The following is a 15,922-nucleotide window of genomic DNA, read 5'->3' on the forward strand; positions in this document are numbered from 1 at the left end:
AAAAAGATTGCATGACAAAAAAAAAAAAAAAAAAAAGTTTCACTGGTTCTACACCTTGTCTGGCAAAGCAATACAGAATAGCAAGATCTTTAGGAGTTAGCAATGACTTTATCCCTTCTTCACTTTCTCACTTGTGTAACCTCTTCAACTGCTTTTCGAAATTTTGTTAAAAAATCTAAGATGATTATATACAAATAAAAAAAAAAAAAAAAAAATAGAACAATACACGCAGACACTCCTGAAAGAAAGGTAACTTAAGTATAGGGCATTTATTCATCTTTGGTTGAAAAATTCCAGTTCAAGGCATCAAGCAGAAGAAAGGTGTGTAAACCTTAAGTCTCTGTGCCCCAGGGTTTAAAGTTCATGCTACAGCCAGACTAAACAATAGCAAATTAGCATTGATGAAACTAATGGAACTGGGAGTTAACAGCGCATAGCGAAGGATCACACTCACAATCAATCACTGTAGAGCCAAACAAAGCTGGCTTAGTGGAGAGGACTAGGGCTTGGATATGATGCTCAGCACCTTATGTTCACAGTACAACCTACCTTTGTCGAATGACATTTCTGCTGAATTTGTATTGCCCCATTTTTTTGCCACTTTGCCACAAAAATATGGATGATAAGATTGGTTGAGTTTTATAGAAGGGGTGGAGGATAAGCAGGGGATGGGGGAATCTCCCTCATTTCTGCAGTTAAAAGTGGAAAGACCAGCAAAAGGAAATCCGCTCATATGACATTCGCTAAAAAAAAAAAAAGGCAAAACTTTATAGATCCCTCTTCACATGTATAAACCTAGAAGTCCATAAGTATGGTGCTCCTTAACAAGTTTGTTACATCAATCCCGTGTTGATTGGTCCTTGTTCTTTTGACTAATTATTGTTTTCTAAAATTATCCTCAGATCTTTGATCTTGGGATGCTTGCAGACTGATTTGGTTTCCCATTCATATTACAGACTTCATCCTATATTTTCTTCATGCTTTAGTTTATTCAAGGGGTCTGCTGAATATAATGGGGTATTCTTTCTATTTATTTATGCACTTTCGTTTTTGGGTCTTTCCTCTGTATTTCTTCTGTAGCATCCCCCTGTTACCTGTCTTCATGCCATCAGACAATGGATAATGATTGGGATTGTGGATGTTCTTGTGAATTTCTGGACATCTTTGGACTTCACATTTTACAAATGTTGAACCTCATAAGGATCTGCTGTCATCAAGATGTTGTACCACTATCCTCAAGGCCAGCTTCTGAAGTTGTTTTGCTCCAGTGCCTAATTCCTCTGGTACACAGGAACATTTGTATCTTCCAATTTGTGTATGCCACCTTGCCTTAGCCGCTTCTGGGCTAAAAGGCACTTGCCAGCAGTATGTATATCAATTGATTCACAGATTCCCAATGCTCCTGACGACCAACCAGTGTCAAATCAATCTAACACTTTAAGAATGCTTCAGTCCAGAACACATGAGTCAGAAAGGCAAATGAACACCCTTATTCTCATACAAGAGGATGGATGTGGATGAATGTTGCTGAGCCTAGTTTGTGTGACCGTCTAACTCCTGGACTATTGATAATAGCTTCGGAGAGACAGCTGCTAACAAGTTATTCTTCTTTTTGCCAGATTGCAACATTTGCATCTGCTGGTCACTGGTTGCGCTCTTAGTCCAAGTTCTTTTTGATTTTTTCTCATCACCAATCCCTTTCCCAACCTGTTGAAGAAACGTTTATCCAGGCGTCATGCATTTTCGCCCCTGTCTCTGAATTTCTGTAACATCAACAAGGCAACATATGTCTGTTCCGCCTCTGCTGACTGGCTGTGTCTCTACCAGTATTTGAAAGACAGCCCTGATCAGTCTCTGATTCTTCTTTTTTCCTGGGTCAATGTTCTGTCAGAATTGGTTCTGTACTAAGTCTCAGTCAGAGTCTGAGTTATGGCCATCAGGAGGTTCTGGATATTCTTTCCTTCTGGGTCTGGTCTCTGTATATGTATGGAACATAGTGTTTCTTACATTGGGTTTAGTTCCTGCCATTATTTAGGCTATAGCCCCAGAGCTGGCTCTTGGTCTTCTCTCTTCATGTGTATCTGTTTCTTACACACTTTTGGGATAAAACCTGAAGTAGCATTTTGGTCTTTTCTCTTGCTCTAGTGTCTGCCAATGTTTGAGATAATGCCCACAGCAGGTTCTTGTTATTTTCCCTCTATCTATGTTGGGTCTCTGCAGTGTCTAGGATAATGCCCCCAGCAGACTCTAGGGCTTCCTTCATATAGCTCCATGGTGGGCCCCAGCGGGCTGATTCCCGATTTCCTTTATAAAATGGATTCCTGTTTACCCTATTCAACATTTTTGTCCAGAGTATTTGATAGTTTTTGGTCTTCCATTTTACTACCTGTGATTGGTTATGTCCAATGTTATTGTAGCTTTTCTTGCTTACTCCATTCTAGATTCTGCACTGAAGAAGCATGTCTTCTGCCCTCTCACAATTGGTTTTAATGAATTAATGTCCGGAGGCAGCCAGAAACATAAATAAGTCATTTTGAAGACAGAAAGCGCTTGTTGATTGTGTGTTCCATATGCAGAGACTAAGCCCTATCACTACCTGTGCTCAAGTCAGGAGCTGTCCTGGTGAGCTTTTGGTGATTTTGACTTTCGCAAATAAAAGAGTTGGCAAAAATCACATGTGACAGCAATAAGCAAGTGCAAGCGAAGCACACAGCAGCTGTGGAGCGCTGTTCCCTCTATGGCTATATTGTTTTTGCTCCCTGGCCATAAAGGTGAGTGGCCGTGGCCGTGGACGCAAAATATCACGGCAAAAAGGCTGTGGTTTTGCCATTGCAATCCATCTAAAGGATGCAGGGGACACCCCCGCAAGCCCTGGACCCATTATATCATTTAAGGGAAGCGGGGGACACCCCCGCAACCCCGCTCCCCTTAAATGGTATAATGGGGTACACCTTTACTGGGTAAAACCGCGATTTATTGCACAGGCATTAAATTTTATCACTGCATACCCTGTAGGTGACTAACAAGGACAAATGCCTTATTTTTTCCTGGCATCCAATTTCATAATAGGATTTGGATGAAATTCCCATGCTATTGAGAACAATGAACCTTGTTGTGGATGAGTTTGGGGAATTTTGCAACATACTGCTTCCACTGGATGTTCAGTCCAGTGCTAGGCTTCCTGTTGCCCCACAACTCCACTATGTCCCAGAGGAAGGTAACCTAATGTGACAGCATCATTACCATTTCCCTTTCCCTATAAGTCCCCTTAAAGCTTTGGGCTTGTGCTCAGTGTTCAAGGTGAAGGTTCAATCCATTCCGCACACCTGATTTGGACACTACCTGGCAATATGATGTGAACTCCTGACATAAATAGCAAGCCGCAGCATGCTTTTATTTCCTCCAGAACTTTAACATTTTGAGTTAACCAACACTGAAGTTAAGAGTTTGGGCATAGAGAAAGTATGAATATCGTCCATCAATAACTGTCCCCAGCAGAAGGGCTTTTGATAGACTAGGTATGATATACACCTCCACTGGATGGATCTCATCAATAAACAGTACCCATATTTTGTTAGAGTTGTTTCATCTCTGATGTCAATGAATACAGGTACCTGGGATTTGGTCAGATGAAGGGGGAGAATACTAAATTACCAAATCAGCCGCAATAGCATTACATTGTTTGGCAGAGTCAGAAAGGTCTTAGATATTTATTATTTATTTTGTCATTTGTATAGCGCACCGAACTCGGGGGCATCTGGGTGCTGGCTTACATGGGGGCAGTAGTTGCCGTAGGTTACAAGAGGGTACAATCATAAGTAGTACATTAGTTACAGGTAATGGTTGCACTAGTTCAGAGTGTAAATAATGAGTACAAGTTATTAAGAGCTAGGTATCTAACAGGTAAAGGTTACAATGGTTCAGACATATGTAATACATATTTGTTATATACAGCTAGATGTCTAATAAGGTAGAAATGGGGGTACGAAAAGTTGCAGGGTTTGGTGTGTTCAGCTAAATTTGGGGGTCTTGTGAGAATAGCAATGTTTTGAAGCCTTTGTGGAAGGACCAGAAGGATCCGTCAGCTCTTAGGAATAGAGGGAGGATGTTCCAGAGTTTGGCCGCGATCATCAGGAAGCTGATTCCTCTTGCTTGCTGGCACTTGTATCTAGGGATGTCAAGTAGATGTGAGTAGGCAGCTCGGGTAGGTCTGGAGGATTGTGCCTTGGAAATTTTGTTGGACAGGTTGCATTTTGAACATAATGCATTCTTGGATCGGGAACCAGTGGATGTTTCATCTGGCTGTGGAAATGTGGTCTTTTTTAGAGATGTTTAGAGCTGCTCTTAGAGCATTATTTTGGATGACCTGGAGTTTTTCATGTTGCGGACATTGGTACCTGCGGAAAGGGAGTTGCAGTAGTTGATCCTGGATAGTATGAGGGCTCTAGCGAGTGTGATGCAGCTGTTCATGGATTGGAATGGCCTGCATGCATTAATCCGTTTTGCAGTGTGTGCTGCTGATGATGCAATAGCGTTTACCAGTCTAGTTAGAGATAATGTGTAGTCTAGGTATACACCCACGGTCTTTACCCCTTCGGCAATGGTTATTGGATTCCCATTGATGGAAAAGGCTATGTATGATCCTCTGTGTGTGTTTAGCCGATGTGGTGTACTGATGAGGAGTAGTTTGGGTTTCTCATCATTTAGGCATAGTCTGTATTGTGCCATCCAGGCCTGGATAGTTTGGTATTTTTTGTTTAGCACCATGGAATCTGTGTCGTAGATGATGGAGATGGGTAAGAGGAGTTGGGTGTCATATGCATAGTTTGTGTACGTGATATCCTGGACATCGAGGAGGTCAAAGAGGGCCTACGACCAAGGTCTTACAGAGAGAGGGTTTGTGTCCATGGAGCTTACTTAGTTTTGTCCGAGGATGGACCCTACTTGGTGCAGTAACTTTCCTTTTTTGTGAATAAAAGGTTTTCATTTGTCAGGCTTGGTTGAACTGGACACTTCTGAACCTTCAGCTTTGTCTTCCTACTAAGGCGCACAATAAGATGGTGAGGGGACTTGTGTGTTTCCAGGTCTCCGGTGGTAAAATGGAAGATGGGGGACATAATAGGGAGGGTCACCAGTGGGAAAATATGTACAGATGGCAATGCTCCTTTGTAGGTAAAGGTATTTTATGGGAAGCAACAGACCGGCCTTGCCTAATCGGAGAAATCTGAGCTCCAAGATTAGTTGTTGTTTTTATGTTATCCCTGCCTTTGTGGGTATGACCTCACTGCGGTTTGGACGTTAATCTAAAGGTCCTGTCTATCCTACTTTTACTACCAGTTGTCCCGAGTAGTTAAGAAAAGATCATGCCCACTGTGACAGGATAATTTGTCTGACCCTGTCAAGTGCAGGGAAGGTCTTCAGAGAACGTGCAGGGGATTTGAGTGTGAACCATGTGACTGCTTTCAGACTAGGGCCTTGTTACAAGTTTGGTGGTATCTGCCCAGATACCACCAAACTGTACTACGGATACTGCCACTGGGTCCAGCGGTATTAACACTAGATTACAAGTGGAGGTGGTGGTTTAAGTCTGCATTTTATTTTAGTCCATAGGGCTCAATGTGACATTTTGGGCCTCATTACAACTCAGGCGGTAAGGGGTTTACGGCGCCGTAAACAGCACCGACCCTTACCGCCTGAGTACGAGGTCCCTTAGCGCCATGGCGCTTTTAACACCTGCTTTTAGCAGGTGTTAAAATCCATGGCGCTAAGGGACCATGGAGTTAATTACGCCACCGTAATTTACGGTGGCGTTATTAACGCCTTCCCCACTCCCATTATGCCCTATGGGGCAAAAATGGGAATGGGGAAGGGTAAATGGGGATTGGGGACTTACCGCCCCGCCAAACTTGGAATGGGGCGGTAAGTCCGCCAACCACCAATGCGTAAACGTAGTTTACGCCATGGTGGTAAAGTCACGGCCCAGGCGGTAACTTACCGCCTGGGTCGTAATGAGGCCCTTTGTGTCAGAATAGCATCTGCAGTAATTCTGCAGTGGTAATTCGGCCACAAATTGGTAGAAAGTTGACAGATTTACCTCCAGCTCATAGCTGGATGTGAATCCTCCATTTTCCCACCCATCTCATAGTTGGGCAGAGTGCTAATGCGGCATATACGGTAATACAGATGCATTTAACCCACACCAATCAACTATTAATGATGCGCTATGCCGCACATGAACATTAATGCCTCTGTCTCAATCCCAATGCCTGCTAGCCTCTGACATGGCCAGATGTCTTTGTTATATATTTTCAGATGGTTCAGATGCAACAGACCCCTCACAAGCATGTCATGGATCATTGATCAAGGGTAGCAGCATAAAATAAAGAACAACAACAGGAACTACAGTTTAAACAAGGACCCTGTGCCAAACAGACGAGACCTGGCCTGTAACAGGAGGAGCAGACTGGTTAACAAAATGGGAATGGACTTAACCTTCCTCTCCAGACCTACCCTATAAACCCCAGAATTGAAAACAATGAGCATTTGGGGATACCAGGGAACTTTCCCCAGCCCTCCCTTTGTAAGCAAAGAATGACTGCATCCAGGGTGGAAACAGCAAGCAAACAAACTGAGTCATTAGATGGACCTCATGGCAAAGGTGGATGCTCAAAACGGGGAGGATCTGCATATCTTTTTTGAAGACTTCCAGTGGAGGTTCTGACACTTAAGGATCATGGAATCAGCTGACTCAATGAACCAATGCAAAGGGAAGGTCTTTGGCAGGAATATGATGCTATCTAAAATTGCTGAGTTAGTTGAGAGTGAGACGTACATCGTTGAGGTTGGAGTGAAGGTGCAGGAGGAGTAAGAGAGCAGATATATAGCAGATGGAAGATGACTTGGAGGAGGCTTTGGAGTGTTTACAGATAGAGCATGTAAGGTGTTGGTTGGTGATACAGAACAACTCATTTTGTGACATTTATACAGTGGCTGGAAATAATTTTGGGGGAGCAGGAGGAGGGTTAAGGAGGGTTAGGTGTAAAGAGAAGAGTGGTGGAGGTAAATATTGATGGAAAGTAAGAATCTGAGACTAAGAGAGAGTGTAGTGTTCAAAGGATTTGGATTTGGAGGGAAACAACTAGGTTCAGAAGGGTGTTGGCAGGTAGAGACAAGAGAGAGCTAAAACCAGGAGTGCTGTGCTAAGCCAGAGACCATTACAGATAAGTCAGTGGACAGATACTAGAGATGGGAGATTCAGATAGATAAAACCAGGAAACTGGGTTTAGCGAGAGTCAAGAGATCAGTATAGGCTGGAGACAGTAGAAGGGGGAGAGAACAGTAGAAACAGGCAATGCAGTGGACAAAGAGACAAAGATAGAGAAAGAGACAGACAGAGACAGACAGAGAGACAAAGGGTGGAAAAGGCAGTTGAGTGAGGAAAATATTAAGAAGCAGTCCTCAAGAGGAGATGGGTGCCCAGACAACCAGACTACCCCTCTGTGTTCCGTAGGAAGGCTCTGAGAAAGTCAAGGAGATACATCTACACCCCTCACTATGTTTAGGGATGGCCCACATCACAGGGGTCTGAGTCAAAAAATAGTTTTAAAAAAATGGAGCAAAAAGAATATTGATTTAGAAAGACAACTCTGTGACCGCACAGAGCTGTCTTTCTAAATCAGACTGTCAGCACCTGCGATTCACACGAGTGCCCACATGGGGCTGACAGGCATGGCGAGACCCAAAAGAGGAGTAAGCATGTGGCTCTGTGTGCGTGTCTGTGTGTGTGTGTTTATGAGAAAACGTGTGTGTATGCAGTGGAGGGTGAGGGGTTATGGGAGCAGGAAGGCAAGGAGCAAATGGGTGTTTATGGGGGTGAATACTCCAACATTTAAAACAAGAGAATCCCCCATTCAGGCCCCTTTTGCCGCTTTCTGCGGGCCACAACAAAATCAACTGAAATAAATTGGTCTTTTTTATGTGTGGCCTTCAGAAAGCAGAACAATGACATAGAACCATCACAGGGGAACTCTGGTTCAAGCAAAGTTAATACTGCAGCATGACTAGCAGGAGTATGGGACCGGACAAGGGAGGTGGGAGCCTCCTCAAAGGTTGGATAAAATGTATGCAGGGATCCCACCTTGACTGAAACCCCTATATGGCATGTACTTAAAAACAATTATTTTGTATATTATAAATTGGAAAACTTAGTGATTTTGGACTTACTGTGCAACGCTTTTTAACACTTAAGGGTATGTGGTAGACTCAAGATTAGTTTTCAAACAGAAAAGAGGAGTACCAAATGTGGCAATCAACAAGACAGAAGACCTCCTTTGTAACATAGTATCACATGCCTCCCTCTAGCTTCTCTTACCATTTCTATAGAGATATGTTTAGAACCCTAGATTTCAAGAGAACATGCAACACATCTGCCTTCATAGTACGTTCAGTCACTTTGGTCCTCTGCACCTCCCAGGCCCTCTGCACGGCCCTGGCCTCACATTTCATCTCTAAAACTCAGGGCATGTTGTGCACCCTCTTGTCCTCTCCTTCTCTTCCCTCTTCTTGCAGGGCCACCGCATTCCTCCATGGAGCTGCCGCCCCTCCATTCTTCCTTTCATCTGTTCTCCCCTGACGAGATTTCCAGACAAGTCCAATCTATTAAAGTTTCATCAAAATAGGCTCTTCCCTGTTCATCCAAAACCATCAAGGACCGTATTGATGCCCTCGCTCAAGCCCTGACTGACTTCTGCAACCACTCCTTGGCCTCTGGAGCCTTCCCCTCCGCTCTGAAGCACTCTCGCGTGCACCCTCTCCTCAAGAAACCTACTGCCGACCCCCCCCCCCTTCTGGCTAACTATCGCCCAATCTCTATCACTCCTTTCCTGGGCAAACTCCTGGAAAAGCTGTCCATCTTCCATCTTGATCTTCTTACCGATTCTGTTGGTTTTCTCCATGACCATCAATCTGGCTTTAGAGCAGCCAGAAGCACGTAGACTGCTCTCCTGAACATCTGTGAAAACCTGCTCTCCAACCTGGATTCTAAGATCCCTTCTGTCCTCATCCGACTTGAGCTCTCTTCTGCCTTTGACACGGTCAACTATGACATCCTGCTCAACCGACTCTGTTATAAGCTGGGTATCACTGATCAGGCCTTGGCCTGGCTGGCTCCCTTCCTTTCTAACCAACCATCCCAGGTCCAACTTGGGTCCTGCCTTTCCTGTATTGGACTGCCTACCTGTGGTGTTCCCCAGGGGTTTAAACTCTCTCCCTGGCTTTCCAACCAATATTTGGCACCCCTCGCCCACTGCATTGCTGCTCTCTGCTTTACAGTGCTATTGGCATGACACTCAGCTCGTTCTCAGGCTCCCCTCTGCCACCTCTTCTCCCTCTCTCATCTCTGTCAGTATGCTATCCAGGAGTGGTGTGCCGCCAATGACGTCTGCCTAAATGCCGGTAAGACTGACATCTTCCTCATTGGCACACCCACTCCTTCCTTTCCTCCCTTGGCCCTCTCCCTGCTCCCAGCTGTGAAGGTAAAACCTTGGGGTCATTTTTGATTCAAAGCTTTGTATTTCTCCACACATCTCCGACATCTTTAAGACGTCCAACTATCACCCGCACCACCTCAGAGGTATTCTTCCTTTCCTCTCCTACCCCCAAAAGCTCACAGGGCCTCATTATCAGTTTGGCAGTAGCCGTGCCCTTACTTAGGGCACGTCTACTGACAAACTCGCTACTGGCCCCGGCATCCGCGAATGGGCCATTACCGACACATTACGAGATGAATGGGATGGTAATTGCCCATTCGTGGGTGCCGGTATGGCCGGCCTCCCAATACCCATTCTGCCCGATAGGGCAGAATGGGGGTCAGGAGCATGGTTGCACCGGCACCATTAATAACAGTGCCAGTGCAATCACGAGTTCTGCTCGCGGGTGCCGGTCTGCACGCCTGGTCATACCACGCGTGCAGTCCGGCACCGGCAAGCAGAACTCGTAATGTGGCGGAGAGTTAACAACGGCGCTTGTAGCACTACCGGTGCCGTTGTTGCCTTTCCGCCTCATTCGTAATGAGGCCCACTGTCTCTAGAGCGCAGGGTCTTTCTAGGCTGGACTACTGCAACAGCGTCTTTCTAAATCTTCCTGCCTCTACTATCCGCCCTTTGCAACTCATCCAGAACAAGACTGCAAAACTTTTCCTTGGTCTCAAGCCCAGGCATCATATCTCTCTAGTCCTGAAATATCTTCATTAGCTTCCAGTGGCTGCAAGGATTCATTTCAAGACCCTTTGCATTATCTACAAGGCCTTTTGGGGCCTGGGTCTTCAATACCTTCAGCTCTCCATTCATAAATGCCTTCCCACTCGAGCTCTTCACTCCACCTCCAACTCCCTCACGGTCAGCCACTTCTCCAAGCAATGAGTTGCGGGTAGATCTTTTTCCTTGGCTGGGGTCTCCCTCTGGAAAAGCCTTCCTGCCTCTCTGTAACTTGAGGAGAACCACCTTTGGTTCCAGAAACACCTCAAGACATTACTCTTTGCCTATGCCTGTGCTCTTCCTCTCCCCTGCTGATCTCTCTCTCCTTCGGCATTGGGCAGCTAGCTAGCCTCTGATTTGGGGCCCAGATCCCTGCCTACCTTGCCGCACATTCGCCCTCTTGCACTTATATGAAACCCATTGTCTGCACCTTATTCTCACATTTATCATTTGCTGGCAGCACTATATGTTGTTAGTTGTACATATTTGATCACATGTTCTGCACTTTTCACTCCTCCCCTCCCCATTGAACTTTTCCCCTTCCCTTCTCACCTTCACGTTCTCAATGTCACTGGGTCTAGTACGATTTAGTTTTAGTCCTCCCTTGTTCCCCACCCTGCCTCGTCGTGCTCTGAAACACTTGTTTATGAGTGCTATATGAATAAAATATCATGTAATATGATATCATATCTTTGCAGTATTGTTCTGGTTTTAGAGATGCCCAAAATGTGCACCTCCTTTCTGGAGTCTAATGAGAAGAAAAGTTTGAGATTAATGTCTTTCTTAACTTAAGGGTGATGTTAAAAAAAAAAATAATAAATAATGGTTTGTAATGTGGTGCAACCTTACAGCTGGGAGGCTGTAAGAAAGATCTTTAGAAAGATCTAAATCCCAAGCTTCCTAATTTGTACTATGATGAATCCTGCAGATCATTTGATCCCCATCCTAAAGTTTCCTCCCATGTGGCCAGTGGAAGGCAGCAGCTACCTGAACCTGACCCTGTGGGTGGTATTTTGATGCTGGGTCACAGTGGAGGGGATGGATGTTGGGGGGAGCAGATGGCTCGGACAGGGGAGACGCGGTGTTCTTCCCTTGACTGCAAAGAAAAAGCCCTTTTCCCAGAGTTTCTAATGGCCTGCTGTCATTATTCAGAAGTCTTTAATTGTGAGGTCTTAAAACCTACTGCTGTCAAACATCTTAATCAGAACTTTATTCATCCTTCACATGCACCTCACTCCTTTAAAACTCCTTTGGCATGTTATGTTGATGATAATTGTTGTGTTGATAAAAATGAACAACAACAGAACTCAAAACACTATGATAATTCTTTGGACTTCAATTCCCAGAACGCGTGTAAGTACTGGGACAAAGAGATGAGGGATAAAGAGTCAATGAAGAGATCAACAGTAATGTCAATTATAACATGCAATCTAGTTGTTGTCCATTCATTCAACTGCACAGGGCATTTAAATCAGGGATTCACCTTCAAACAGGGGAACGAGAGGAGATAATGAAGGAGAAGCCATTTGGGGTTGCAAAATACACAGAGCAGGAAGCAGAGAGGCAGAGAAAGGCAGACGTGTGGGAGTGCACCAGGCTGAAGGAGAGAGATGCTCCTGGACTGCCATTTGTTACCACAATGTACCAGAGTGGCAGGATACCCGACAGAGGTTAACGGGCTCCAAAGAAGGGCAACAAAGGTGTCGGAAACTGCAGACATTTTGCCCACGACGCTGTCAAGCTAGGCAGCAGCAACCATATCAGTGAGGAACCACGAAGCCTGCAGAGAACCTGACAGGGGGTCTGACAAGCTGCGGATGTCATCTCCAATGCAAGACTCTGCCATTACAGTGAACGATGTGTCAGAGGTCCCCGGAGAAACTGGTGAGGTGGCCCTTTGATAGTGGTAACCCTGGGCGTTCCAGCAGATGATTGAACAATTAAGAAAAAGGTTTGAATGCCGACCAAATAGAATTAAAGAGGGAACAAGTGGGCAAACGGTGCAATTCTCCTGACATGAGATGTTAGTTGGGGAAACCTGGAACCAGCATTCCCATAAGTCAAAAGACATTACGGAGAGAACAAGAGGACAGGCACAAGCCAATTCTCCTGCTACTAGGTGTCAGTTGGCGAAAACCTGGAACCCGCATTGCCATAAGCCAAAGGACATCATAAGAGAAACAGAGAGGCAGAAGTTGTACAATTCTCCTGACTTGAGATTTCACTCAGGGGAAACCTGGAACACACATTGCCAAGAGCCAAGACACATTTTGAGAGAGGTTGACAGAAGAGGCTTGAACCAGCTCTCATATAAGGGATGTCAGTATGGGTTAAATTGGTTCAAGTGCTAACCATTTTCCTTGCCCTCTTTAGGAAAAACACCGAGCAAAGAAATATTCTTATCACACTTAATGGAACTTTGGTGAAACAGAGTATTTCAAATGTATTTTTCCTGAAACCATATATATATATGATGTTTTGCACAATTTGGTTGAAGTGATGTTTGAATTTACATTGTACCTTTTGATTTGAATATCAGTGTGTGGGCTAGTTGCATTTTGAACAGAAGCTCCATTTTTAAAAAAAAATATATATATTTCATAGATAGGGTCAGTCTCTTTTGGGTCGGGCAAGATAGGGCTTTTTCCAAACCCCTTTTTTTTTATATAAACGTGGCAAATATTGAGAACGCTTCAACTTTGTGTCTGCCTCGCACTGCTGACCCCTCACAGTACAAAACACAGTGCCCTTCAAATCATTCCCAGACTATCCAGAGAGGTGGAGGAGCCCTTGTGTTTCTCTTGTATTACATGTTAAAGTATTGCATCACCTAGCTGCTGGGCACTCCTGGCCGCCAGAGCCCATCTACATCACAAGAATGATGACTTAATGTGATTTTGTCACACAGGACTTTGGTAAAACATGTATGTATGCATGTAACAACATTTACTGCAAAGGTAACTTGGGAGCGATAATCATTTTCTCAGGTTTTCATCACAGGAGCACAATTTGGCCATGAATGTGACAGAGAGAGACACACAGTATCAATGCAGGCTGAAATGCCCAAAACTATTTCTCTTAATATTGAGAAACATAGAGGGAAACACTATGAATAGTGTACACAACAAGCACTGCTCAACGTTGCTTTTACCACTTCCCCCTAGATCGATTGGTTTATGGTCCAAGTGCAATATATTACGCTACTTGTGCACAGTTCAGGTGATGTTACAGATTGTTGGTCAATGTTGAAACATATAAATGCATACTAATCAGCAAGTGAACATCAAGTTTTCCATTTCCTCTATGACCATTCTTTCTCCCGCTCCCCATCACATCTGCTCCTCCACCGAGTGCATCTCTGCCGTCATTACTGCCTAGTTGAAGAGTGTAGAAACCTTTAACTTTGAATCCCGTGATCCCTCACCATTTACTATGCTGTTATGGTCTGATGGGACTTATAGGCCCTCATTCCAACCCAGGCTTTAAGGGTTTAACGGCGCCGTCAGTGCCGTTAACCCTTAATGCCTGATTTCCACCTTAACGCCTGCGTTTAGCAGGCGTTAAGTACCAAGGCGCTAAGCGTCCTTGGCGCTAATTACGGCACCGTAATTTACGGTGCCGTAATTAGCTCCTTCCCCACTCCCATTATGCCCTATGGGGCAAAAATGGGAATGGGGAAGGGTAAATGGGGATTGGGGATTTACCGCCCCACTCACCTTGGTATGGGGCGGTAAATCCGCCATCCACCATAGTGTAAACAGAGTTTACACCATGGTGGTAAAGTAGGGAACTTACCACCTGGGTTGGAATGAGGGCCATAGACTAAACCGTCTGGAGAGTCAAAGGTTGCAGTACTGTGGTATTGGCACAAGTGTTAATCGAAGCACTTTAAAGTGACAAAGGGTTGAGGATTGAAAGAGACACTTGCATGTTTTCCCCTCCATATCTCCAGGCCAACCTTCGCAGGTTCTCACTACAGTCCAGTTAAACATGAAGCAAATATACCGCCATGTAGGGCCGCAAAACATGACGAGTATGACGTAAAATCAAGGACCACGTCACTCCTAAAAATTCATACTGGAAAATATGTCCACAGACACTCAAATGATATTGCCTGTGGATACAGATGTTATCGATACGCTACTGTCGACCTTTGTATTATCTCTAGCACTTTAAAAGGGTTACATAATCACGCGCAGGTTAAGTTTAGGTAACATAAAAGCTGAAGTAGTGATTACCTTTATGGTTTATGTGAAGATATGTGTTCCCGTTTTCTAGCACACAATGCATCCTCTGTGCCATCACTGAGGAAAGTATTGTGTGTGTGTCTACTCCATACTACCACTAAGCTACTGGGATTGTGTTTTGCCTCTTTAAGAGGCTTCATATTGATTGTTCATTTGCAACTTTTTTCACAATAAAAACAATGTTAAAATATTATGGCGTGATAAGAAGGCAGCACACATTGATTTGATGAAAGCGTTTTGAGATAAACTAGATCTTTTGATCCAGTGCTTGTGTTGTGCAGAAAGAAGACTTGCCTGAATTCCTGAGCCCTCCGTCACTATTATTTTCCAGACACAATTTAAACTGTTGCCGTAGGGTTCAGGGTAACCAGGTGACAGGATGGTACCCCGACGATCCGTGAAATTCCCACTGCACGGAACTGTGAAAAAACACATACAGTTCATTGAAAAAGTTGTTACTATGAACATATCACTAAAGAAAATGCAAATATATCAAATTGAAACAGACATGTTCGTGTAGTCCTGCCTTGATAATCCATTGTTTTATATAATAAATACATTTATAGAAATTGATCTACCTTGAGTATCTAGGTGTTCTAAACAATCATTCTCAAATGTTCAGAACTGCCAAGAAAAACAGACATTGGAGCTAGTTGATAAATTAAGTGGAGCCTGCATAATTTAAGCATTTGTGTACATATGTGCACAATGTGTGACTTAGTACGGGGGGCTTGTCCATAATGGGTGACAGACAGCTGACCTGGCAGCACGGTCACCCATTATTCGGGTGCCATACCAGCCAAGTGTACACACAGAGTGCCCGTCAGCTGCTTACTTCCCAGCGCGTGTCCAATGGAGCATGCAAGGCTGGGGCATTTTGCCTGGTCCATTGTGATGCAGGCTGGGGAAATGTAGAGTGCACTCATGCACCCCCTCACATATTCAGAGGGCGTGCAGTGTCGTTCCAGGGCTGAAGGTAAGGTTTACTTCAATGGGCCTCATTACGAGTTTGCTGGTACAGCAACAACGGTACTGGCAAGGTTACCGGTACCGTTGTTGCCATACCAGCAAACTACGAGTTATAGTCGCGGGTGCCTTTGCAGCTGCCAGGTGTGACCTGGTGGTCATACCGGCACCCGCAAGCAGAACATGATGGTAGTACTGGTACCGTTATTAACGGTACCGGTGCTACCACCCTCCCCATTCCCATTGAGCCCTATGGGGCTCAAGTGGGAATGGGGAAGAATCTTTTCCGGCACCCAATAATGGGCAAATACCGGGTCTGGCAAGGTCGTAATGACCCAGTAATTGCCCATTTTTGAGCGCCTGAAAAAAATGAATACCAGCTCGTAATGAGGCATTGTTATCTGATCTGTCTATGTATGCATGAGTGAGGGTATAGTTTATGGCTTTGGGTGGCCA

General features: G+C 44.6%; 1 protein-coding gene across 2 annotated transcripts in view; it reads right to left on the minus strand.

Moving 5' to 3' along the window:
- CSMD1 (CUB and Sushi multiple domains 1) overlaps window positions 1-15,922 on the minus strand; it is a 5,442,057-nt gene that overhangs the window by 1,206,230 nt on the left and 4,219,905 nt on the right. For both annotated transcript variants that reach the window (XM_069606098.1, XM_069606099.1), the window contains exon 35: window positions 14,795-14,919. In XM_069606098.1, the coding sequence (XP_069462199.1) occupies window positions 14,795-14,919 (125 nt within the window). The remainder of the gene's footprint in view (window positions 1-14,794; window positions 14,920-15,922) is intronic.

Source organism: Ambystoma mexicanum, chromosome 4p, assembly GCF_040938575.1.
Source record: "Ambystoma mexicanum isolate Mex_15411 chromosome 4p, UKY_AmexF1_1, whole genome shotgun sequence".
NCBI lineage: Eukaryota > Metazoa > Chordata > Amphibia > Caudata > Ambystomatidae > Ambystoma > Ambystoma mexicanum.